The sequence below is a fragment of the Seriola dumerili genome, unplaced genomic scaffold, assembly GCF_002260705.1.
Source record: "Seriola dumerili isolate Sdu_G_001 unplaced genomic scaffold, Sdu_1.0 BDQW01000493.1, whole genome shotgun sequence".
Classification (NCBI taxonomy): Eukaryota; Metazoa; Chordata; class Actinopteri; order Carangiformes; family Carangidae; genus Seriola; species Seriola dumerili.
This window is the reverse complement of record NW_019174748.1, coordinates 812635-837714: the sequence shown is the minus strand read 5'-3', so window position 1 is coordinate 837714 and position 25080 is coordinate 812635. Positions and strand designations below refer to the sequence as shown.

General features: G+C 43.3%; 1 protein-coding gene across 1 annotated transcript in view; it reads left to right on the top strand.

Moving 5' to 3' along the window:
- The first annotated feature begins 242 nt into the window (after nt 1–242).
- plxna3 (plexin A3) overlaps nt 243–25080 on the top strand; it is an 88203-nt gene continuing 63365 nt past the window's right edge. The window contains exons 1-6 of the mRNA XM_022763904.1: nt 243–283; nt 1456–1653; nt 1963–2153; nt 4578–5125; nt 5249–5413; nt 10399–10581. Coding sequence (XP_022619625.1) covers nt 243–283; nt 1456–1653; nt 1963–2153; nt 4578–5125; nt 5249–5413; nt 10399–10581 — 1326 coding nt within the window. The remainder of the gene's footprint in view (nt 284–1455; nt 1654–1962; nt 2154–4577; nt 5126–5248; nt 5414–10398; nt 10582–25080) is intronic.

The following is a 25080-nucleotide window of genomic DNA, read 5'->3' as shown; positions in this document are numbered from 1 at the left end:
CAGGCATTTTAATGTAGAACCTGCAGCGAGCGACCAGAACGTCGTTCAGCTGGAGGGAGAAAATCCTCCATTTTGTCTCGTTCACCACTCGACTGTAGATCAGCTGCTTTCACCAGAGAGCTTCAGTGTTCAGAGGGTTTCTGCTTCACAGCTATAGACTGTGTGTGTGTGTGTGTGTGTGTGTGTGTGTGTGTGTGTGTGTTTGTAATCAGAGCTGTCAGTCAAACGTAAATAGAGGAGAAATGGCTGCCAGGATGAGAGTGAAGTTTCCATCAAGCTCAGTGTGAGAGGAGCTGCTGAAGCTTTATGAGAGAATCAGTGAGAAGACAGACGGAAACAGATCAATAACTCTATCTGCCTCCATCACACACACACACACACACACACACACACACACACACACACACACACACACAGCCAATCTCTACACTCAAAGCCGTAACAGGAGCCCTGTGTGTGTTAGAGCTTCTTGTAAATAATACTGTCTCCAGGTCTAAAGCTCCTCCTCAGTCTGCAGGTGAAGCAGTAGAAGAACCTGACTCGCTCATGTCTGACTTCAGAGTCGTCTCATAAATCTAAAGTCAGAATCTTCTATAATAAAAAATGTTTGTAGGTTAAACTCACCTGTAGGACTGAGACTCAGACGTTTCACCTTCAACACCTGCAGATCTAAAGCACTTCACTGACGCACAAACAAAAAAAAAGACATACCTGCAGTTTAGTGCAGAGTGCATTAAAGTTGTGGCTCCATCATAGTCTGCAGATAAAGATGGACGTAGCCTTCATGACATCACCCGCAGGTTTCTGAAGAGAGGTTTTGATGCTCTGCTGTTGCCATCTTGGCAGTGCCTCACTCCGCCCCTAACCTCCGGCTACTCCAAAAATGATCAAAGAGGTGGGGCTTGTGTGGAGACCGGTTCATGCTGGTGTAATAACTGTGGCTAGCATATGCTCCTGTTAGCATCGTTAGCACAGCTGGAATTTTTCAGTTTTTTGTGATCTAAACTTTTTTTAAAAAATATATATAAATGAAAAAAGGGTGTAAACATGTGTATGTGAATATTTTGATTGAAATTAAAATATTCCAGTAAGAGATTTAGAAACTGGTTGTGTCTGTGTCCACATACTTTTGTCCATGAGTATAAACTGTATTGTGTATTATTTGAATGAGTTTTCTGTAGATCTTCATCATCCTCCTCTTCTCTGTTTCTCTACAGTCATGAGCCACTGAAGACGACTCTTCATCAGACCTGCAGCCAGCTCTTCTCTCCTCCTCCTCCCCTCCTCTCCTCCTCTGTCCCACCATCCTCTCCTCCTCCTCCTCTTTCTGTCCACCATGCTCCCCTCCTCCTCCTCTCCTCTCTTCCTCTTCCTCCTCCTCACCCTCCTCCTCCTCTCCTCCCCCCTCCTCTCTGCCCCGGCTGCTCCTCCCCCTCCCTCCGTGGCGTCGGGCAGGGCGGTGTACCGAGCGTTCGACACCTCCCTCACCCACCTGACCGTTCACCGGAGGACAGGTGAGGTGTTTGTCGGCGCCGTCAACCGAGTGCTGAAGCTGTCGGCCAATCTGACGGAGCTGAGGAGTCACATGACCGGACCTGTGGAGGACAACGCCAAGTGTTACCCCCCGCCCAGCGTCAGGGCCTGCGCTCACCGGTCTGTCTACACCTGTCTCACATTTCTGTCTCCATTGTCCTCACTGGTCTCACCTGTCTGTCTACACCTGTCAACAGCTGTCCACACTTGTTTAACTGTACACACCAATCTGTATTCACCTCGCTATCTACACCTGTCTGTCTCCACCTGTCTCACCTGTCTGACTGTGTACACCTGTCTACACCTGTCTCACCTGTCTGCACAGTTGTGCCCCTGTTACTGCCTGACTCTCAGATAATCTACCTGTCTGCCTCATGCGGTCGGCGGTCTGTTCACCTGTCTAACGCCTCACCTGTCTGTCTCCCTCAGACTGGAGTCATCAGACAATGTGAACAAGCTCTTACTGGTGGATTATACTGGGAACAGACTGGTGGCCTGTGGCTCGATCTGGCAGGGCGTCTGTCAGTTCCTCAGGCTGGAGGATCTCTTCAAACTGGGGGAACCGCATCACCGCAAGGAGCACTACCTGTCCGGAGCCAGAGAGGCTGATGGGATGGCAGGTAGGCTGGACTGGAGGGGGCGGGGTCAGATGTCAGTGTCAGCTGACTAGAGATCTGGATTATTTCTCAGCAGAAAGTTTATAGTTCCTGTGAGTAAATGTTTTAGAAAACCAAAAGTGGGAAATTGATATGAAACTAAATGTTTTAGAAAATCTGTATTTTCTCAAGGAAACAGTTGAGCAGAGGCGTGAGCCTGTGGATCAATAGAGTTAATAGATAATAACACCAGTCATCTCATTGGAAGTTGTGGGAAATTGTGCATCTATGAAAGAGGAGAAGGTTGTTCGATGAGAATAAAATACATGATCAGTTAACTAAACTCCTAAACTACTAAATGAATAATGTAAAGAGTGTTTTAAAGAACAAGTGTGTTTTCTCTTCATGCTGTCAGGGTTAATGTCCCAGTGGAAACCCTGTTGTCTACAGTCAGAGGCTCCTGCTGTGTTTGCTGCTGCAGGTTTAAATCCAGACGCTCCGCTCTCTTTGTTCAGCTCAGCCGTTCAGCAGATTTTTTTGCTGATACCACGTCAAAGTTTTGTTAATTTTCTTGCTTAAAAGAAAAACAAAGCTCCAGTGTTTCCTCTTGACGGGCTGGAGAGGCTTTTCAACCTTCAGTTGTCAATCATGTGTCAAAATATTTTACAGGTTTTTATTCTAAATCAGCTGCCGTAGTTTTTAGTTTGAACAAAAACCAGAATGAGGACGGAGCGGCAGATGATTGACAGACAGACTTAGTCCACATATTTCACAACAGATCTTCCAGAGTTTTGTTGCACCATCGTGCAACGACTTCACTGACAGAGGTGTGATTTAAATATCTGTTAAAGGTCCGTATTTTCCTCTTCTCCTGTGTTCCTGTGTTGATCCATAAGAAGATATTTCTGTGGTTTTAAGAACCAAAAACCATCTCGTTGCAGTTTTATATCTCCTCTTCTGATTGGCTGACAGCTTTCTGAGTGATCCAATAAAAATATAGCAGATGTCAGGTAAACACTGAGAAACCAAATCCTGCAAGGTTGTGGATGGTGGGTCCAGGTGGACGGGGCTTGGGGCATGACTGAGGGCGTTGGCTGCTTTGTTTTGACATCACAAAGTTACAGAAGTCCTGACAGCTCATTTTAAGGCTCCGTTTCTGAATAGGGTCGATGTCCCAGGTCGATCCTGATGATCAGTGTCAGGGCTGATCCAGGCTTCTTTTCTTTACTGATCTTCACTGTGTCCTGAATGACAGCCCGGCTCCACAGTCCAGCATTTCACTGCAAATGAGAGTGTAAATTAAAGTGTGATAATGTGAAGAAATATTTGGCTCACAGAAATGTGAATCTGAGTTCTGACTGAGGTTGGCAGCACACACAGATTCTGATGCTGCTTATTAGAAAAGCTCAGAGTAGAAAACCATCAGGCAGCAGCTTCTCACGTTTATCTCAGCGCTGACCGTCACAGGTCACATCAGCCGTCACTAACTGATGTTAATTCTATAAGTAATTGGATGTCAGAACAAAATAAAATTTGGCTGTTTTCGGTTTGTGTGCCTGTTCTCAGCCAAAGATCTTTTATGAAGGAAGAAGCGTTTTTGGGTCCAATGTCATCAAAGTCCTTTAATAGTGGTTTTCTTTCCAACATAATGCTGTTATCTGAAGAAACGATGATGTTATTTAGCTAAATGTGGATTACATATGTATCAGACATGTTGAAGTAAGAGCTGCAGGTGGTCATCCTTGCAGATCGTCTTCATGCAGCCCATAAATGATGACACCAGCAAAACATGTGTTAACAGACAATTTTAACAGAACCATATACACTTCCTGTATCTGGTCCTGAAACAGGATCAAAGCTTCAAAGCTCTCACAGCTGTGGACATCATGAGCCTTATCTTCCCTGTAATGTTGTTTAGCTGCACGGAGTGTCCTTGTTGTAATGTCACGTCTTGTTGGATTTAGCGTCCTGAACAGAAACATGTCACAATGATCCATGTGAATTTCCTCTGGCTTCTTTCTGAGGAGAAGGCTGAAAGTCCCCGACGGCTTCAATCTACAGCTGCATTATTTGATGTTGACCAGTCGATCAACAGGAGATAAATTGGCAACTGTTTAGATAATTGAATAATTATTTTCATTTCTAAAGCATAAAGCCAAACACTTTCTGGTTCCAGCTTCTTTTGCATCAAACATTCTGAACGATTATGTGACATTTAACAGACAAAATGATTAATCCAGAAAATAATCAGCAGATTAATTAATAATGAAAGTGTTGGTTAGCTGCACATCTGGTTCATTCGGATGGAGGACGTCTTCATGTTGACGTCTGAGTGAAGGAGACAAAGACAAACCATCTGCTGGTGGAAATGACGCTTGTAAGAGAAAGTCAATGGTGCATCCACTCACCTGTGAACACCTGTCCTGCCTCTGTCCTCCTCCTCTGCAGGTGTGGTTGTTGGTGAGGACGACTGGACGGCCGACCCCAAGAGGAAGAAGCCCGTGAAGGGCGGCAGCCGCCTGTTCATCGGCGCCGCCATTGATGGGAAGTCAGAGTATTTCCCCACGCTGTCCAGCAGGAAGCTGGTGGCGGACGAGGAGAGCGTAAACATGTTCTCGCTGGTCTACCAGGACGAGTTTGTCTCCTCCCAGATCAAGATCCCGTCAGACACGCTGTCCCTTTACCCGGCCTTCGACATCTACTACGTCTACGGCTTCTCCAGCCGCACCTACGTCTACTTCCTGACACTGCAGCTGGACACGCAGCTGACGCAGATGGACGCCGGCGGAGAGAAGTTCTTCACCTCTAAGATCGTCAGGATGTGCTCCAACGACACCGAGTTCTACTCGTATGTGGAGTTTCCTCTGGGCTGCACCAAAGACGGCGTTGAGTACCGACTCGTCCAGGCCGCCTACAAGCAGAAACCAGGGCGGCGTCTGGCCCAGGCACTCGGCCTGTCTGAGGACGATGATGTCCTATTTGTCGTCTTCTCACAGGTGATTTAACTTCAACGGTTGCTTTTGATTTCAGTTTCTCTCTTTCTTTGCTCTAGGGTTTTTCCAGCTCCTCTGGGATTTGAACCAGCACCTCTCAGACTCTGGCGGTTTTTGTGTTTTCAGGGTCAGAAGAATCGGTCCAACCCTCCCAGAGAGACGGTCCTCTGTCTGTTCACCCTCCACGACATCAACCTGGCCATGAGAGAGAGGATCCGCTCCTGTTACCGTGGAGAGGGACGCCTTTCGCTACCGTGGTTACTCAACAAGGAGCTGCCCTGCATCCACACAGTGAGTTACGCCACCACCTTCTCTCAGAAAAACTGCTCTGAGGTTTACACTTCAAAATATATTTGAGAGTGAAACTGTGACAGTCTGATTCTATCAAGTAAACACAGGCTGTTCTGTTGTAGAGAAGATGGTCGCACAGTAATAACTGATGGTGTCTGTTGGTGATGTCGACAGCTGTAGTCTTAAGGTGGAAAAGCTCATTTTCACCTTGTCTTGTTGGGACCATAGAGGTGTGTGATCCAGTACCAGGTAAAACCAGAACCAGGATCAGTGAATGTACTGTGATGTGAGGCAGATAAATATGTCATTATTGATGAGGTGAAAACGTTATTAACAGGCTACTTCGAATATATTTCCATTACAAACACAGTTTAATGATGTTTAGTTTGTGAGTTCTCCACAGCAGCAGAGATGCAGGTTGTGATCGAACATGTGATGGATCCATTGTTTTGATATCGATCCTTTTGACACTAATACTGAAACTCACAACAAGACTTTGTATTGATACTTTGCGGATGGATCCACTCACAGCCGTTGTACAGTTTGACTGCAGCACCGTTTATTCTCCACAACCAGCCAGTGCACCGGCCGAGTGTGATTGAGCTGTAACCAGCGACAAACCGTGTGTGCGTAAAGTGTGTGTCGTGTGTGTCGTGTGTGTTGTGTTGAGGTGACTGATCTCCTCCGGTCGCCTCCTGATTTATATCTCGTCTCTGTGCGTTTGTGAGGGAAGATTAAAAAACCCTGGAATAAACATTTTCAACTTGTATCAGGTTGCATCAAGCAGAAGATGGTGAAGTGGCCCCTGTGTGGCCCCTGGGACTCATAGGCACAGTTCAGGGTTCAGCTATATTCTCAACTGAAAGCTGCCTCCACACTACACACACACACACACACACACACACACACACAGATATGATCAGTGTAATACTCAGGTTGTGGTGCAGTGAGTCGTCTCTCAGCCTGAGGGGAGAAGCGGCTGCTGAGTCTGTGTCACTGTCAAATCTGCTTCTGTGATAAAAGGTCAAAAGGTCCTCAAAGCCTGTGGACATGAACACTTTCAGGTAGATGTTAACTACGACTCCCAAGGTGCATTTCAGCAAGAAACATCCAGTCATGAAGCTTCAAATCTTGTGATGGGGACCCGCTGACAGTGGGCGGGAGCTAAAGGTGACTTTGCTGACATGAACAGGAAACACCGAGCTGTGGCTCCGTTTTGTTCTCAGCTCTAACGACCAAGTGCTTTGAATTCACTAATAACTGAAACTGTAGAACATGGTGTCACATTACATCATTCAGGAAAGTTTCTATGGTAACAATGGAAATAGCATTTATAGAGAAATTCATCATGAGGAAGCCTTGATTCACTCATTCATTAGCCATACCGCTCATCCTTTTAGTGCCGTGGGGGGCCGGAGCCAATCCCAGCTGACGATGGGTGAGGGTGGGGTTACACCTGGACAGGTCGGCAGTCTATCACAGGGCTGATATAAAGAGACAAGCAACCATTCACACCTACAGGCAGTTTAGAGTCGCCAGTCAACCAACCTGCATGTGTTTGGACTGTGGGAGGAAGTGCCCAGAGAAAACCCACGCAGGAGAAGGGAACATGTGAACTCCACAGTTTGCCTGGGGGGCAGGGGGGGCAACAGGAACCAGCACCCCTGATGAAACTTCGCTGCTGAAACATCAGTGTTTTTGTGTGCAGCATCTTTCAAACAGAGACTCTCATGAGACAGAAAAAAGACCATATGAAAAAAAAAAGATTAAATAGGATTCTCAAGTTGTGTTTTTGAGAATCTCTTTATTATCAGGTTCAAATTCAAATAACCTGTTATAGGTTCATACTTCATCTGGGCTGCTTTGAACAGCTTCCAAAATCAGAATGTGGCCAAAGAAAGGGAAAAAAAAACGAGAAAAATCACTTTTCTTCCTGCTTCTCCCTGTTTCCCACTCATCTAACTAATGATGCGTTAACAACAAGTAAAAGAAATTTAAAAATCAAAAGGAAAATTTATTGAAAAGTGAATGAGAAGCAGAAACGTGATGAAGTGAAACCTCTCTGTCTCAGCTCCTTTGTTTCTGTCCCTCTGCGGATACTTTACATCATATGGCCAGAGGCTGCCTTTAGGCTGACACACACACACACACACACACACACACACACACACACACACACACACTATGCCTCTGTAAAGAACAGCAGTTTATTTCTCGGACATTTAAGCACAAACCTGTTTTATTTGAACAAAAGAGAAAAAAATTCATCAACATGTGAAACAGAGAAACTGAGCCAGAAGAAGAGAGAGACCTCCACCCCTCCCTCCCACCCCCCCTTTCTCTGCCCGCAGTGGGGTTATTTCAGGTCGGGGGTAGATGATGTTCCTTATTCATGGCGATAATGGCCTGCAGTGGTAACCATGGCAACCAAGCAGGGAAACCCGCCAGGAGAGGAGTTTCAGGGCCGGGCTTGGATTGGGCAGGGGATTGTAGGTGGAGGGGAGTGGGGGGTTGTGGGTGGGGTGGGGTGGGGGGTGGGGGTGGCTCCTAGCAACCAACTAACCAACCAACCCACTAATCAACTCATCAACCAACCAACTCATCAACCAACCAACTAATAATCACCAACCATCCAGCCACACACTGATGAAATTGATGGAATATAAGCTAATGACCCATGTCACACTGTGTGTGTGTGTGTGTGTGTGTGTGTGTGTGTGTGTGTGTGTGTGTGTGTGTGTGTGTGTGTGTGTCTCTCCGAGGGAGAGAGAGAGAGACGGGGCGGGGCTTAATGTCCAGGCTCTGACCTCCTTCTTTTATCATAAACAGCGGGTGTGGTGTGTGTGTGTGTGTGTGTGTGTGTGTGTGTGTGTGTGTGTGTGTGTGGTACCTTCAGGACCTTTCTTCACAGTTAATAATGATCTCTCTGCTGCACACACACACACACACACTTGTGAGGACTCTCATTGACACACTGCATTCCTTCATAAAGTCCACTTCATGGTGACTAGTCACTTCTCGTGATGTAGAGGTCATGAGTCCCTGTGGGTCTCTGCAGACCCCCCTGTGGACGTCCACATGCAGCTCAGATCTCTGATTGGTGCATTACTCTGCACTGTGCGTTGTTCCACTTTCTGTGTCGCACTCTGTTCTCTTTTTCTTCTCGCTGTGAGGTCACCGTCTTGTTTTTCTAGTGTGTGTGTCTCCGACTGTAATATGTTCAGACGCGTGTACGTGTCCTCTGTCCACGTACAGGTCTGCAGCTGTTTGGACTAAACTCTGACTCCATCACAGCCTCACCCTGAACTGAACGTTAACCTCGAACCTTAAAGGGTTAACTGGTCCCTGTCGATCCAGTACCTCCACTTCAGTAGAGGGACGTAGGATCCAGCTGTGTCCTGGTTTCCTTCACGTGTTCAAACAAACACGGATTGTGTCTCGACGAAAGATGAGAATGAAAATGGCGCAAAAGTGAAGTAATGAAATAAAATAAAAAATGAAACCTGTTTACAGACAGTTATGGAGGTGAATGAACACATGAAAGTGATGAAGTTGTGTAACAGTGGAAGTTTGAAGCAGAGTTCAGGAGGAAACACTTTCCTCTCTAAGACCACGTCCACACGACGCTGATGCATCTGGAAATGTTGTGTAACGTCTTCTGTATGTAGAGATATGGAGTTGATGTGTGTGTGAGTGTGAACAGTTTCTGAGCTGTGCAACCAACAGTCCAGATTCAGGACTTGATGACTCCACATGTGATACTGGTCCAGTCTTTTTAGGATCTGCCCCTGAGGGTCAAAGATACAGTGAACACTCAGCTAGAGTTATAGTCTTGTTTGAGGAGAGATGAAGGGAAAGTGTATAAACTCTGAGCTGAACTAAGATCAGCTGACGCTCCGATCTGACCTGAGACCTGTTAAACACAGTAAAACAAACATTTCTGTGATTCTCAGTTTCCACCCTGTTCTACTGCTGCGATGCATCGAGGCCTGAACCCGCTAATGACAGGGTGTTAGCTAACCTCTGTGTGTGTGTGTGTGTGCGTGTGCGGGTGTGTGTGTGTGTGTGTGGACCCTGTAATAAGCTTGCTCCTCCCTGTTCCATTATCTATACATAAAGAAACCTGACACACTCTGAGGCCGTGGTGACGTCTGTCTCTGTAACTGAGTGAAGTTCATTCTCTGAGTTAACAAACACTCTGAGTTGTTTTCTGGTTAATTTGCCAAAGATGGTGTCACTGAGGAAGATGCATCACCCTGTCAAACTTTGATGTTTGTTCTTTCTGCTGTTCAGAGACGGCGGCAGAGTGGAGGGTCGTCCTCTTCATAAGCTCTCTGATCACCTCACATCAGTTTCACAGCAGCAGCTCAGCAGCTGTCAAACAGCTGTCATGAATAATTGATTCATTGATCAGCTGACCAACACAAAACTAATCGACAACTATTTATGATAATTGATTAACCCCTTAACAGACTCATTCATCTTTGTACACGGGCCTGGAAAAAATACACCCAAATTAAAAAGGTTCCTTTTCTTCTTCTCCCCTGAGGGAAACTCTTTACATTTTACACCAGAGTGAGCCGAAGAGAAAATTAACTAAAACTACTCTATTCTGACTGGAGGTCAGATGAGACATATGAAATCATCACTTTGGGCTAAGAGGCATTTTACACTGTTTTCTGGTATTTCATAAAATTATTGATCAATTATTCAGGAAAATGACCAGTGGATTTAATCGATAATGAAAATACTCACATCTGCAGCCCTGATCGTGTTTTAAACTGATCACAAACATGGACCCAGAGTTTAATTTATCCTAAATCGTCAGAGCTGTGTTTTGCCTGTGTGTGTGGTTCTTGCTGTTATTTGATACTTGTGTGTAGTAACCTGGTGGAGGATGACCTGCAGCGAACTTTACAGCTACAACTTATTGAACTTAAACTAAAACCAGTTTTCTTTCTCAATCATGTCTTCCTCTATCGCAGCCGAAGCAGATCGGAGATGATTTCTGTGGTCTGGTTCTGAACCAGCCGCTCGGAGGCCTGAGGGTCATCGAGGGGAACCCGCTGTACGAGGACCGGACCGAGGGCATGGGCGCCGTGGCGGCCTACACCTACGGAGAACATACGGTGGTGTTCGTGGGGACCCGGAGCGGTCAGCTGAAGAAGGTAGGAAGAGAGGGTGGAGGGAGGGAAATGTCTGGTTGATTTGTTGATGCTGCAGTGTGAGCTGTTTGTCAGGAGGAAAGAGATTTGTGTTTTAAATAGTTCCTTCACAGAGAGGGAGAAGAAGGATGAAGCCGGGACGGGAATAAATGCTTGTGAGAGAGCTGCTGTTTCCTCTGCTGAGAGAAAATGGCTGCATGAATGTTTTAAAATCGCTTTTGGGTCTTTGACTGCTTTCTAGTGTTTCTATTTAAGGAGTTAGAGGAGAGAAGCTGCAGAGAAAATTGCCTTATTCATGTTTAAAATCACTGGAGTCTCTTGTAGTTCTGTGGTCTGTAATCTGAGTCTGACTCACCTTCACCTCTCAGCTCTGATTGTCTTGATTCCTTAATGTGGTTCAGTTTCCAGTTGTCCCCCATGAAACATCTCACAGTGTGTCCTGCTTCTGTCACCCTGACCTGACACCTCGAAGACTTTAGCTTCATGCTGATTGATATGTTGTAATATTGTCGCTAAATGTGGTGAATCCATGCAAGAATCTCCTCTGAGCAGCTGTGGAGGAAGATCAGATCCTTGAAGTAAAAGTACAGCAAAGGAAAATACATTACAAGTAAGAGTTCTGAATTTCAAATCCTACTTAAGTATCAGTACAAGTATTATCAGCCTCATGTAGCTAAAGTATCACAGTAAATATGCTCATCTGTGTCTCTGAGCACAAACAGAACAAATAAGGTGAGGATGGGTAAGAATCAAATTTCTATGTGTGAAGAAACAACAGCTCTAGATAGTTTTAACTCATTTATATGAGTTAGATTTTCCACCACCTCCTCTAAGTGATACTTACTTCCTGATTGAGAAATCTGGATCGGGCCTTGTGCCACCTGCTTGCTCCACGTTGACAGGTGGAAGAGCAGAGAGTATCGAGATGGTTGGAGGAGGAAACAACAGAGAGACTCGGCCACATGCCTGAGCCTCAGTCAGACCCAGACTCAGATGAGGAGTCTGTTGAGACCAGAATCAGAGACTAGCAGACGGATCAGAAGAGTTAGCATAGCATCTTTTATTGGTTTATGTTGTGTGTTAGCTCATAACTGGAAGTGGCTGACACAGCGTTAGCGGTTGTGGTAATGCAAACTTTGGCTCTCTGTACTGACAAGAGTTCATGTTTATTTAGCTCCGCCCCTCGTCCCCACAGGTTGACAGGATTGGTTCCTTAGGTTTGTGACGTACCCTGGCTGTCTGAATCTGTTTTTATGGGACTGTCATTGGTTCACTGCAGTTCAAGGTGGAAATACTCAGTCATAGTGTTGATTGATTATTTCACTCATGATAAAATATCCTATGGACAATAACAAGGTTAAACAAGTGCACATTAAATATAGTTTTTAATTAATACCGTGGTAGAATTGACAGTTTTCGCTGCAGCAGCTCTCAGTGTACAACATTGTCTTATGTATCTCAGTGAGTTTGACAGATTTAAATCTCTGGGAGAGGAACATTTGGGAAAAGAGAGACCTGGTGTGGGATGTGTGCTCCAAAGATTCATGCTCCAGTCTTCAGCCATGACTCCACAATAATAGTAACCATAAGCAGTATAGATATCTGATAAATATTTCATTTCTTTTACATATTTTCTGCTGCCTCTGAACCTGGTCCTCAGTCATTCCTCCATATGTGCTCAGCCTGCTCTCTGCTGCCTGCGGCTCTGTTGTTATTATTGTTATCTGGAGCTGAAAATAAGCTGAACGTTGTTTTGATTTCATAACACAGCAAACACAATCTGTTCATTTCCAGGGTTTTTATTCACAGACAGGACAGATAAACAGCAGAGAGGTGTAGAGACAGGATTAAAGAGGCGTGAGCGGGAACAGACAGACTCTCAAGCGTCACAGCAGGACAGACAGACGCAGCCCGGGTCTCTGCAGAGATGTTCTCAGTCACGTCCGACGCTGCAAAGTCGTCCAGCCTCACTTCATCTCTCAGAAAGCTGCAGAGTTACTCAGACTGTCTGCCGCTGTTAGAAAAGATACCCCACTTAGCAGCACAAATGTCTGTTTTCTGTCTCCACCGGAGCAGTTCAGTCCCTTAAAGAGTCACTGGTTCCCTGCAGGACAGACTCGGTCCTCTCTGGAGGATTTAAGACCTGAGTCTGAGCTGCAGAGATCTCTCCTCCACTGTCGGGATGAAACCACCAGACTCAAAGCAGATGAAAGGGTGGTGATGAGCTGTGAGGTGGACTTAATGAGGAACATTTTAGTCTGGACCTTGATGAGTTTAATCATGTTTGTAAACCGGATCACAGACTCACAGATCTGCTGTCTGTTCGTCGTTTAATGTTTCGTGTTACACAAGAAAACAATCATCTGAGTTTCCTGATCCCATTCCTGCTCTCCAGAGGAGGAACCTTGATCTTTCCTCTAGCTCCACCCTCAGGACAAACTTTTAATTTCTCTCTGCTAGTGGTGAGACTGAGCTCAGAGGTTAATCACAGGGGAGCTGTCTGATCCTCAGCCTCTTCTGTATATGTGTCATTGACCATAATGCAGAACCACTAAAATCTTCTTAAGGTCCACTAGAACCTCATACAGAACCACTAAACTCTTAAAGCTCACTAGAACCTCCTAAGGAACCACTGAACTCTTCTTACGGTACATTAGAACCTCATACGGAACCGCTATCATCTTAAAGCTCATTAGAACCTCCAGAGGAGCCACTAACATCTCCTTGAGGCCCTGCAGAACCTCTGGAGGAACCACTGTGAACAGACTTTGTACCAAATTAAAGTTTAATTACATGTAATTTAAGTTGAAAGTCGTGTCCATCAGAAGAACCTTTTGCTGTCGAGCTGAAACATCGTACAGATCCAGTTTTAGAGCCACTCAGGGTTCATTTTTCAGAACCTTTAATTTATTTAAAATAGACATGTTCTGTTTTCTGTGAGTGGAACTGATCTGTTTCACATTGCGTTGCATCAGTAAGTGATCTGTGTTCTTTATATTTACTCTGGTACCTTTGAACTGAAGGAACCTGAACCTTCTGGTTCCACATACACCACCCTCCACACTTGAGACACATTAATCTACATCATCACCATCATTAAAATTAAAAGATGCATTAAAACCCTCTCTTCCCTCCACATTTGACCGCACAATCATCTCCATTTTCCAGCTTGTGAACGATGAATTTTAATTGCCTGAAAACTAAAAATGGAGGCTGGGTGATGTGAATGAATCCTCTCTGCGCTCACCCTGCTCACCTCTCCTCCCACACAGCTGCCGCTTTAATATTCATTCACATGGGGAGATATTCCTCTGAAAGCTGACCTCGGAGTTCGACGGATGGAGAGGAGAACAGAGGGAGAGAGGGAGGACGAGGGAGGAACAGCCGGAGGCGGAGTCTGTGTAGTGAACAGATTGGTGGAAATCGCTGGTTTCGGTTTTAGATGTTGGGCCCTGTGTGACTCGGAGTTGGCGGAGAACACTTTCTATGTTTAGTGAAGCCTCCTCCTCCTCCTCCTCCTCCTCCTCCTCCTCCTCTGCCCTCTGAGCTGCTGCAGTCCAACTTACACTCTCCACCGCTTCAGCCTCCAACCAGACAATTAGAAATAGAGCAGAAATACAAACTGCTTGAGGCCCTGCACAGACCACATCAGTCTGAGATCCTGTTTGAAACCGAGGTCTTGGAATCTACTCAGTCTGCATCACCCGGGCACCTCATTTACACAAACACGTCTGATTAGCCAGTTGTGACTCTGTGTAACTAGCATGAAGAAACTACAAATATGGCAGCACATAGTCTTCGTCAAGCTTTTGTCCATATCCATGAAACTCACCCAGACTCGTGTTTCGTTCTGCTGTGTCTACAGACACATCTGAACTGACATCAGACACTCTCACGTTTGACCCTTGAACCTCTAGGGCTTATGGGAAATGGTGTTTTGTTAAAGCCTGGGGGGAATCAACAACAGATCCATTGTCTTATCAGAGAAGACATTTGATGTCACATTGCATCTTCAAACCTGTAGTGCAGATGCCTCGTGTCTCTTTGTAGCTTCCTGTAGACCTGAAACGATTCCAGCACTAGAAAATAAACTAGATTGAAAAAATTCTGTTAACTGATGAATCGTTGGTGATTTTTCAAGCAAACATGTCGAACATTTCCTCTCAGCTGTGAGGGTCTGCTGCTGCTCTTTGTCTTAATTATAAACTGAAAAGCTTTGGTCTGGAATACAAGATGTTAGATGACATTACCTTTGGATTTAGATGTTTTTCACTATTCTCTGACATCTTATTGATGTATTGGTTAATCTAGACAATAACAGATTTATGTGAATCAGACTGAATCAACAGAGGTTCTCAACCTTTTTGTCTTGTGACTTTTCACAGTGGAACATTTGTCTGTTTGTGAACTGGTATTTTACCTTTGTACTTTTTTGGTACCGACTGAAATGTGTCTGTCGTACGAAGCGTCAACACCAGTCACCAGCTTACAGTTAAAGGTCCATATAGTATAAATGTAGATGTCCATGTCTTTTTTGATTATAAAGCAGGTCTAGGTTCTATATTAATACTGTGAAAGTATCAAAGCGCTCAGTCCACAGAGAAATGCACACAGCCTGTTTTCAGAAACTGAGCCTTAAAACGAGCCGTCAGGACTTCTGTAACTTTGTGATGTCACAACAAAGCAGTCACCACCTTCATTTATTTTATTTTATTCACACGAAGTTCTAGTAATTCTCATTCTAAGTTCTTGTTCAGTTATTACTTTTTTATGTATGTTATTATGTATGTAGATTTGTAGCTAATTAGCTTTTTTTGTCTTTTAATATTTTGTATTCTTTACAAAATATAGACAGCTATCTGTATATTTTGGTCCTCAGGTCTCCAGCTGGTTATTCCACACGTGATGTTAGGAGACAGGGAACTACAATTTTTTCAGGATCAACAGAAACATCATTTCTTCTTTGTAGTTTGTTGAGCAGTCAGATCAACAGACTCAGCATCACATAGGTTATTGAGTTGTTGTTGTTGTTGTTGTTTTCATTTCTCTGCCTGTTCTTAACGACCGGTTTTACATCAGTACGTGTTCATTTCTCTCGTCTCTACAAAGCATTCCTGTGCTGTCTAACTGGGCCGCTCAGACTCTAATGAATTGAATTAAGGCAAGGAGGCTGAGTTGGTCATTTGGAGAGAGACTAGAACAGAGACACGCTGTCTATCGTCAGGATGGAGAAACCGCACAGACACAGAACACAGAGGAGGAACACAGTGGAGGGTGAAATCATAAGAAAAAATAACATCATTTACAGTTTACCTTTCCTCTCAAGGAGCTGTCAAAGTGCCACTGAGCAAGGCGCGGTGCCTTTAAAGCCTCAGTTAAAGGAGAAGTGAGTCAGAGTAAATCAGTGCTGCAGCCTCCAGAAACCTTTATTGATATTTTACCGTAACTCTTAAACTCGGAATCTGAGCAGATTCCAGAGACAAACATGACCTTTCACTTATCATGGTTAACAAGCAGATAGACGAATGGATGGGGACATGTAACCTTCAGACTTAAAAAACAAACAAACAAACAAAAAAAAACATTAATGTATTTACGTCTTTAGGTCTCAGATTCAGTCTTCATGACGTGTTTTTGGTAACAGGCAATAAACCGAAGTAATCTCACGTGTTCCCAGTGCAGTTTACAATTACTGTGTTTCAGTACTGGAGCAGGAGACTGTCGGCTTTCTGCCATAATGTGATTTACTTAAACGTCGTGTAATGAGAAACCAGGTTTCCATGGTTTCCAGGGATGAGATGAGAGAAACCCGATTTTTCCTGGAGAAAAATGATTTCTTGGTCATGTAAACATGTCACTGTGTTTCTGTGTAGCTGTTAACACGTGAGCATGTGCAGAACAAAGAGAAGCTAACACTGTTGTAGCAGAATGTCAGCAGGAAATTTACAGGTCTGTAGAGGTGCATCGTTGTACTCGAACTAAAACATTTGTCGCCTCAGAGTCTGTTGGTTAGTGAGCTGTGGGCTACAACTGGAGCTTTGTTTTTAAGCCTGTATTTATTTACATATAGTCCAATTGTCCCTGTGAAAAATATGCTGAGTTACCCATGATCAGCTCCTGTTTGCAGTGCATCATGGATGTATAGACACCTGTGACTGGATCAATGTGATACTGAAGAAAAGTTAAAAACATGAGGATTTCTTTATACATGGATTTATGGATGTTTATGTCTGTGTGTGCAGATCTGACTGAGTTATGACTTGGAGAAGGAGTTTGAGTTTTTGCTGCAGACCACAGCACTTGGGCGCTTTGCATTAGTTTGAATGCGAGGCTGCGTCTGTGTAATTCAGATAAAAGTGAAGGTAAATTAGGAACCTTTAAGTCGTGGTTGAAGAAACCAGCTGATTTTTATTTGGAAAAAACTGAGAGAATCTGAACCCAGTAGCAGGATCTTTGTAGAGTTTTGGACTGGTTTTAAGGTGGTATTATTTGCTTCAGTGTTTTTCCACTGGGTCCAGCAGCAGGTTGAGAGTGCTGCTGGGACTCGGGCCCAGTCGGCCTCTTCTAACAACATAATGACATCAGCTCTAACTGTGGACACACTGAGACGGCAGCCTGATGTCTCTCTGGAAGCTTCACAGTCAAACCTGCCTGAATCACATGAGTCTGGTTTTAAATACCAGCTCTCGCTCCAAAATGCTACAGACTCACTGTGAGGTTTCCTCTGGTTTCTGTTCATCCCTGTGAGAATCAACCTGCAGACACATCGTCCATCGCAGTCAGTGTGTAGTCAGTTTATTCCTCTGTGGTTCAGTCTGAGGGTCTAAACTGTTGTGACGGTCACGCTGATGTATTTAAGATGTGACCTGCTGTACATCGTCATGTGAGAGCTGCAGATGCCGTGTTTGCTCTATGAAGAGAGTTTGAGTTTGTGAACCAACTGAACTCTGACCTCTGCTCTCAGGATTCATGTGAGCTTTTTACAGAGAGAAACAGAGGAGGAGGGATGGAGGGATGAAAGAGGGAAAACCCTGTCAGACTTGGATGTTGACTTTAGATTTCCTGAGTGAAACGTGTGACAAGAAAACTGAGGAGAAAAGAAAAAAAATCTTCATGAAAATACGAGAGGCAGAAAAAAAGACAGAGGGATGGAAATGATTCTTCTTTCACATGTTGATTTAAACTGAACTAAAATAAGAATAAATAGAGAGCTCAACTAAAACATTTCTTCAAACCTCAAACTAAACTTGAATCACATCAAACGTCACTAAAATAACTAAGATAAATAGTTTTCTCAGAATGTAACCAGTTTTTACAACTTTAATAGCAAAAGTTTCAGAATATAACAAACTTATCCTCATAATATTCTGACACTTACAAATGTTTAAAGTTGAATTCTAACTGGATTTTCATAATATTTCAGGTTTTTGTCAAATATTTCCAAGATATTATTTCATAGAATCACAACAGTTCTTTTGAAATACTGAATGTATTGTTCTTGGAAAATTTTATCTCAAAAATGTTATTTTCTTGAAATTCTGACTTGATTATCAAAATATTGCAACCCTTTCTTAAATTACACGAATTATTTTTTTTATTAAAATAAAGTAATTCTATATATATATATATATAGTATATGTAGCATATAATATACTGTATATAAAAAGTTATAAATTAAATAATTAATAGCAATTAATCTAAGAATAATATCATAACATAATGACTTAACTGTGATGTTAAGACTTTAGTCTCGCAATTAATTAAAATTAAAACTTCAGTACTATTTGATATTTTCCTTTTAGATTATGTTGTATTTATGTTTTATTTTGACTCTGTTCTCAAAACTCCTGATCTTATTTAACATATACAGTGGCTCTAATTCTGTCTAACAACTAAAATGAAATGAAAACCAGAACTGAAATAATTCAACTGAAACTAAAATGGAGGATTTAAGCCCTAATGACCCGCACAGAGGTCTAAAGGTAACAACACAGTGTCAGTTTCAGTGTTTCAAGAACATCATGATTATCAAGCAGAATTAAAACAAAGTAAATATGCATTTCATTTGTGGGAAAAAAAGATGTGTAGAGATTCAGAAAATGCTTTAAAAAAAAAGAAGAAGAAGACAACAAACTCTGGGACCCAGCAGAGAGAGTGAAGAAGAAGGACGGAGGGAAACAGTCTGACAGACGGAGATAAAGTCAACAGAGAGTTTGAGTTACGACTTGTTATTTTTCCTCTTGTCAGAACTCACAGCGAGCGGCTGAGTCTCCATGTAAAATGAATCAGGAGGACGGACGCTGACGCTCTCTGTGGGGGGTCTGAACGCATCAACAGCACAAACTAAGAATTATGGGATTTTCCTGCTCGCCCAGGACAAGAGAGAGACAGAGAGAGAGGCCATGATACTGTCAGAGCCGCAGGTTAAATTCCCCATTTCCAGATTTCCCAGATTTTCATCTCAAAGGAAAAGTCCTCTGCTTGTCTTAATTAGCACTCCAATCTTTTATTGAATTAAAAGTACTAACACCATTGTAATACAACACAATAATACAGTCTCATCAGAGGTTCAGTAAATTTACCTTCTGGATTATCAACTTTAGCTGTGTCACATTTAGAGGTTCAGTTCCCCATGAAATCCTCAGAAACTATTTGCCCTTGAGCAAGGCAGCTGACGCCCAGCTGGAGGATTAGGCTGTGGTCGGACTGGTCACGTCCCAGTTTAACTCTGTATTTCAACATTTCAACAGTTTGTCTTTTAGGGAGTGTTTGATCTCGATTTAGCTCCATCTGAACACAGTGAGGTTTCCTCTGTGTGTGGTCGCACAAACCAAACGCCCCTATGTGGCTTTTTTACCAGAGCTGCTTCAGGTTTCAGGTCCACGTCCACTTCCTGTTTAGTCCACACTCTGCCTCAGACCACCACAGCTACGACTGGTTTTAGTGGAATGAGCAGTTTCTACATACTAGACCTATACTCTGATCAGGGAAAATCAATATGTGGCTGATCTGGTAGTAATGAATCGACTTTGTATAGTTGATACGACAAAACATAGAAATACTACGTAAACCTCTGTCTTGTTAATAGACTAACTTTACTGAAACTGGGCAGTCCACATGTTGGTGTGGTAGAACCCAGGATAAATAAAGTCTAAAAGCTTGTTTAGTGCTGTACTTTAAAAGGTCCATATTTTCCTCTTCTCCTGTGTTTTATTTGAAGTGTTGATCCATAAGAAGATATACAGTATTTGTGGTTTTAAGAATCAAAAACCACCTTGATGTAGTTTTACTTCTCCTCGCTCAGGCTTCTCTCTGGAGCTCTAGTAACAACAGGTCGGTGAGTGACTGTTTTCTGAGTCATCCAGTAATAATAAAGCAGATTTCAGGTAAACACTCAGAGAAACCAAACCCTGCGAGGTTGGATGGTGGGGGCGTGGCTGAGAGCAGTGACTGCTTTGTCGTGACATCACAAAGTTACAGAAGTCCCAATGGCTTGTTTTAAGGCTCAGTTTCTGTAAACAGGCTGTGTGTATTTTTGTGTGGACTGAGCGCTTTGATACTTTCACAGTATTAATATAGAGTCTAGTCCTGCTTTATAATCAAAGAACACATGGACATCTACATTTATACAATATGGACCTTTAAATGCGCAGTAACAACTGAAGCAGACTCCGGTGACATCAGTGACTCTCATCTTGGACTGTAGCAGCTGAACATTTAGGGAACAGACCTCAGTAAGAAAACCCACCTGAATCTAAAACAGTGAATCCTCTGTAAGTTTCTGTTCTCTGTTCTCTGCGTCTGTTGATGCTGTCAGCGGTCACCAGGGTACAGTTGTGTTCTCAGGTTTTCTTCAGTTTGACCTCTGGAGGTAAATAAACCGCAGGAGTTTCACTTTGGTTCAAACGCCAGAAAAAACGAAAGTGCATCTGGAAAAATACGACAAACAAGAGACACTGTTTTCTCATTTAGGAGCTGAGTGATGATGTGAAGAATTCAGAAGGACGAGCCGGGACATAGACAGGGTTTTAGAAGAGCCCAGGTCCTCCCAACATAGTGATTCTACTGATCTGGTTTGAGTCGGTGCAGCAGGAGAAGTAGTTACAGTTGGAGTAGTTGTACTGATACTACTACTAACAGTATCTGTAGTAGTATCAGTAGTACAAGTAGAGGTAGCAGAAACAGTTGTACCTGTTGTAGTAGTGGTTGGAGTAGTAGCAATCACCATGGCAACAGTAGTAATGCATTTCCCATCTATCAGTGTTGTTTTTTTGTATCAGCTGATCTAACAGCTGATTGGCTCAGAGAGGGTGATGTCATCAGCAAGTTAGGAGAGAGCAAGGCGACAGGAAGCTGGAGGGGGGTGTCCCAGGAGAATGGGTGTGTGTGTGTGTGTGTGCGTGTGTGTGCGCGTGTGTGTGTGTGTGTCTCAGCAGCTCTATGTTCTGCTGCCAAAACAAACAGGCCGGAGGGGAGAGAGGAGACACGCTGCACTGACCGCACCTCCCAGCCCGCACAGACACACACACACACACACACACACACACACACACACACACACTGGACTTAGACTTTGTGGGGATTTGTTGAGGTTATGGTTTTGGGTGACTGAGTCCTGCTTCAGGATCTGTGTCAGACCTGGTCCGAAGTCTCTTCAGTCTGATCTGGTCTGATAGGGTCCTGTTGTGTTGCTTCAGGTCTCAGGTGTCTGTGCTCAGCTCGGTTTCTGTGCTGCATCATGGAGGATCCATTCTGAACCAGCTGCTCAGACTCTCTGACATTTCAGACTTTTACAGTCAAAAAGTTTTTGTCTCTGTTACGTTTACAACCAGGTTCCTGTGTGCTGGTTTCAGGTTTTTCCACTCAGCTGCTTCGGATCAGGTCCAACACTTTGGCCCAGTCGAGACCTCTGGTCTACATGTCGCTGCTGGTGTAGTCATGCAGGTTTGGTGAACTGGAATCTCTGTAGGGAATGTAATGTGTTAGTCATTACTGTCCAGCACGTCCTGACAGGAGAAGTGATCTTCAGTCAAGTGAAGGTGAAGCTGTTTGTTGAGGTGCCTCTCCGGCCTTTAATGCTCAGACTAAAGAAAACCAAACCGCTGGATGATGAAGGTTTTGATTCAAGACTACTTCTTGATCAGTCATGGCGAAGTAAGTGTAATATTTGTCCAGAGGTTGGTTTCAGAAGTGTTTGGTAAAATGTTGAAAAGCTTTGTTCACGATCACAATTGATTTCTAATATGTGGATATTTTTCTGATGTTTATCTGAAACATTTTAATATGAGACATCAGCGGTCTGAGCTGATTTAATCACATGACAGTCTTCCCACTCACACTGCCAATTATTATCTTCATATAAACTTTAGAATACATTTTAACACAGAGAAAGAACTGTGGATTTCATCCTCTGTAGAGATGGAGTTCAGTATCATTCTATCGAATATGAATCCTTTCAAATTCACTTGACGAATCTTTTGAGGTTTGTTTGGTGTGGAATTGAAACGTCCACTGGTTAAAAAATGTCACGTTTTTATTTCACTGGGTATCAAACGTTAACCACAGACAATCTGCTGTTCTGAAGGGTTGTAGGTCTTTCACCTGTGTTCATAACTGTGTCCTCATTCAGTTTTCCCTTCACTCAGAGGGAAAAGTAAAAACAAAATAATATTAACTCTACTTTTATATTTTCAGTGAGTATCAGTTAAAGAGGTCTCTGATGTTTTGCGGCAGGAGGCTCTGAACGTTACCTGAAGGCGAACCTGTTCAGGTCACAGAATCTGCTCTAACACCAGTGTTAGACTGAGGCTGAGGACTCGTCCTCCTGAAGTTATCATCAGTCACAAGTTCTCGACGAGATAAATGTTTAATCACCGTTAACACCTTTGTCACAAGTACCTTCCTGCAAATATTTCATTTTGCAGTTGGTTCGTTGACTCGAAGGAGCTATTTGTTTAACATGCTAACTTAGCCATACAAGAGGGTTTCTTTCCATCTCTGGAGACAGCTGTGAGTAAAGGAATGAAGTTTGATGCTGAACTTACGACATTTCTTCTAAGTAAACAGCTGTTAATGCTAACGTTAGCTATATGTAGCAATAGCAAAACGGACAAATAGCTCCTTTAATGTGGTCCAGTGTGCTCAGTCAGTCTTGTCGCTGAGTAAGCTTGTGTTTGTATACGTCACCAGTGTTTTTTTCCTTTGTCGATGTCAGTAGTGTCAGAAAAAAATTATGAGAGGACAGAAATGAAAGATCTGATCAGAGATTCGTTGACTGCACAGCTTAATTAATCAGTGTATTTTAACATATTAATTATAGAACCGGCTAACAGAACCCTTCCTTACATTGGAAGCATCCTTTTAATGGCAGGATAATAACAGCAAGAAAAACCTGTTTCCTGTCTATAGTTTGAAGACTTTAGTTGGAATAGGAACTCTCTGTATTATATCTAAACCTCATGCTGTATTAGCTGCAGGCAGATGACGTTCAGGCCTACTGGTAAAATTTGCTGCTAGTTTCCTCCAGCTGGTGTTTGGCTGATGTCTCTGTGTCACACAGTAAAAATGATAAAATATTGTTTTCTTTTTAATCTTCTTCTTCTTCTCTCTGCAGATTTCCCTCAAACTGACAGACTGAAAGCTTTTTCTTTCTTAGAAAGAACACTTCCTCCTCCTCCTCCTCCTCCTCCTCTTCCTCTTTTTCCATTAGCACAAAGTGAATTAGCGGAGATGAGTCAGCCAATCAGCTGTGGCATTCAGAGGGAACAGAGCCATTATTGGCTAATGAGACGACGGGGAATTAAAGCTTTTATTCTAATAACAGTAATGTCTGTTTGTAACCGAGCCGCCTGCACCTGCTTCACTCTTCTTCCAAACATCATTTTCATTTTCTGCTTTTTCTTTTTTTTCCGGCAGCGACGGGGGAATGGATTCTCACAGCCAGAGAGGGAAATTAATCTGTTGATTTAGATTCATATAGATGATTATTATTAGGAGAAGCCTGCACCTGTTTCTCTCTTTTACTGCGGAGCTGAAATCTGGAGCCGAACCAAACCTCAGTCAGTTTCATAGGGAGCGAAGCAGTATTTAATTTTACTGTCAGAGAGATCCTGTCAGAGAGCTGCTCTTCCCAATGAGGACCTGATTTCTGATTAACTTCTGTTTTTACATCATTGTGAGACGGCTGCACCTGTGTGTCTCACCTGTGGAGAGAACATTTAACTCTTCTTTCTTTTCACCTACACCTGCAAAAACTTACTCTTAGTAAGATTTGTGAAAGATTGTGTTTGTTCAGATGCTCCAAAAAAAAACAGCAAACTCTGAAAACACACCACAGAAACCCGTTAACAGGATCAGATTAGATTAATATCAGTGCTGATATTTGATTGATGTCCATCGTTGGTAAATCTAGTCCAACACTAGATAGAGCACATAGATAGATGGAAGCACCTGACACCTGAATTTCCTCTCCACTCCCACAGTGTAGATTTGTGAACTGAGTAGGACACTCGTCTGTGGCTCATGAAGCTCGTTGGTTTGAACTCGTGTTAATAACTGAAGGAGACTCAGATCTTCTCTCATGTGACTGTAGTGTCTGAACAGGAGGCCGACGATGTTCAGAGAGACTTCAGAGGGAAAATCAAACTGACACTTTCCCCAGTGGAAATTACACTGCTGTGCAGGGCTGCTGGTTTATGAAGAGGCTGGTAGTAAACAAACCCGGCACTCTGTGATGTAAACCTACACTTTACCTCTGCAGTGCGCTCGGTTGATCTTGTGTAGACGACATAAGTCTGTGTTGTTGCGGGTTTGATTCCCTCTGTGTCCTCTCCACCTGCTCAGTCTCTCTGTGTTAACATGGAAATGAAGCCATCAGACCTGAGTGACCGGGATGACTGAGCGTCTGGATGTTCAATTTCCTGTTTCTCCTTTTCTAAAGAACATTTTTCTGCTGAGTGCTCCCAGGTCCGGTTCACCGTAACCTGAAAAGCACATGACGTTGCTGTTTTTATCAGAGTAGCTGCGTATTTTTATAAAGAGAGATGTCTGTCCTGACTCTGAAGAATATTTATACCTGGATGAAGAACAACATTTCTCATCTACACATACTGTATGTATGGACCGATAATGCAGCATTTTGTGATCAACAACCTTATCTGGTTTAATACCTTACTTTGTGATAGTGCATTTTAGAGCAGATTTCTGAGAGAGTTTTTACTTTCAAAAGTATCTCACCGTCTTCCTCTGTGGATATTTACTTCTTTGTAATGGAGATAGATCTGTTGACAAGACTATGTCAAAACCTAGTATATGTCTCGTGTCAAATGTTCCTGTCTGTCCAAAAAGTCACGACATTTGTGTTTTTTAAATAAAGTTGCTAAAGGCGTCTGAAAAGTTGGTAAATCTAGTGACAAAGGTGTGAAGTTATCACCGCTTGTTTGTGCCAAATCATTTTGAAAGAGCAACAGCCAATGGGGACACTCCAAGACTCGGCCAGCCGGC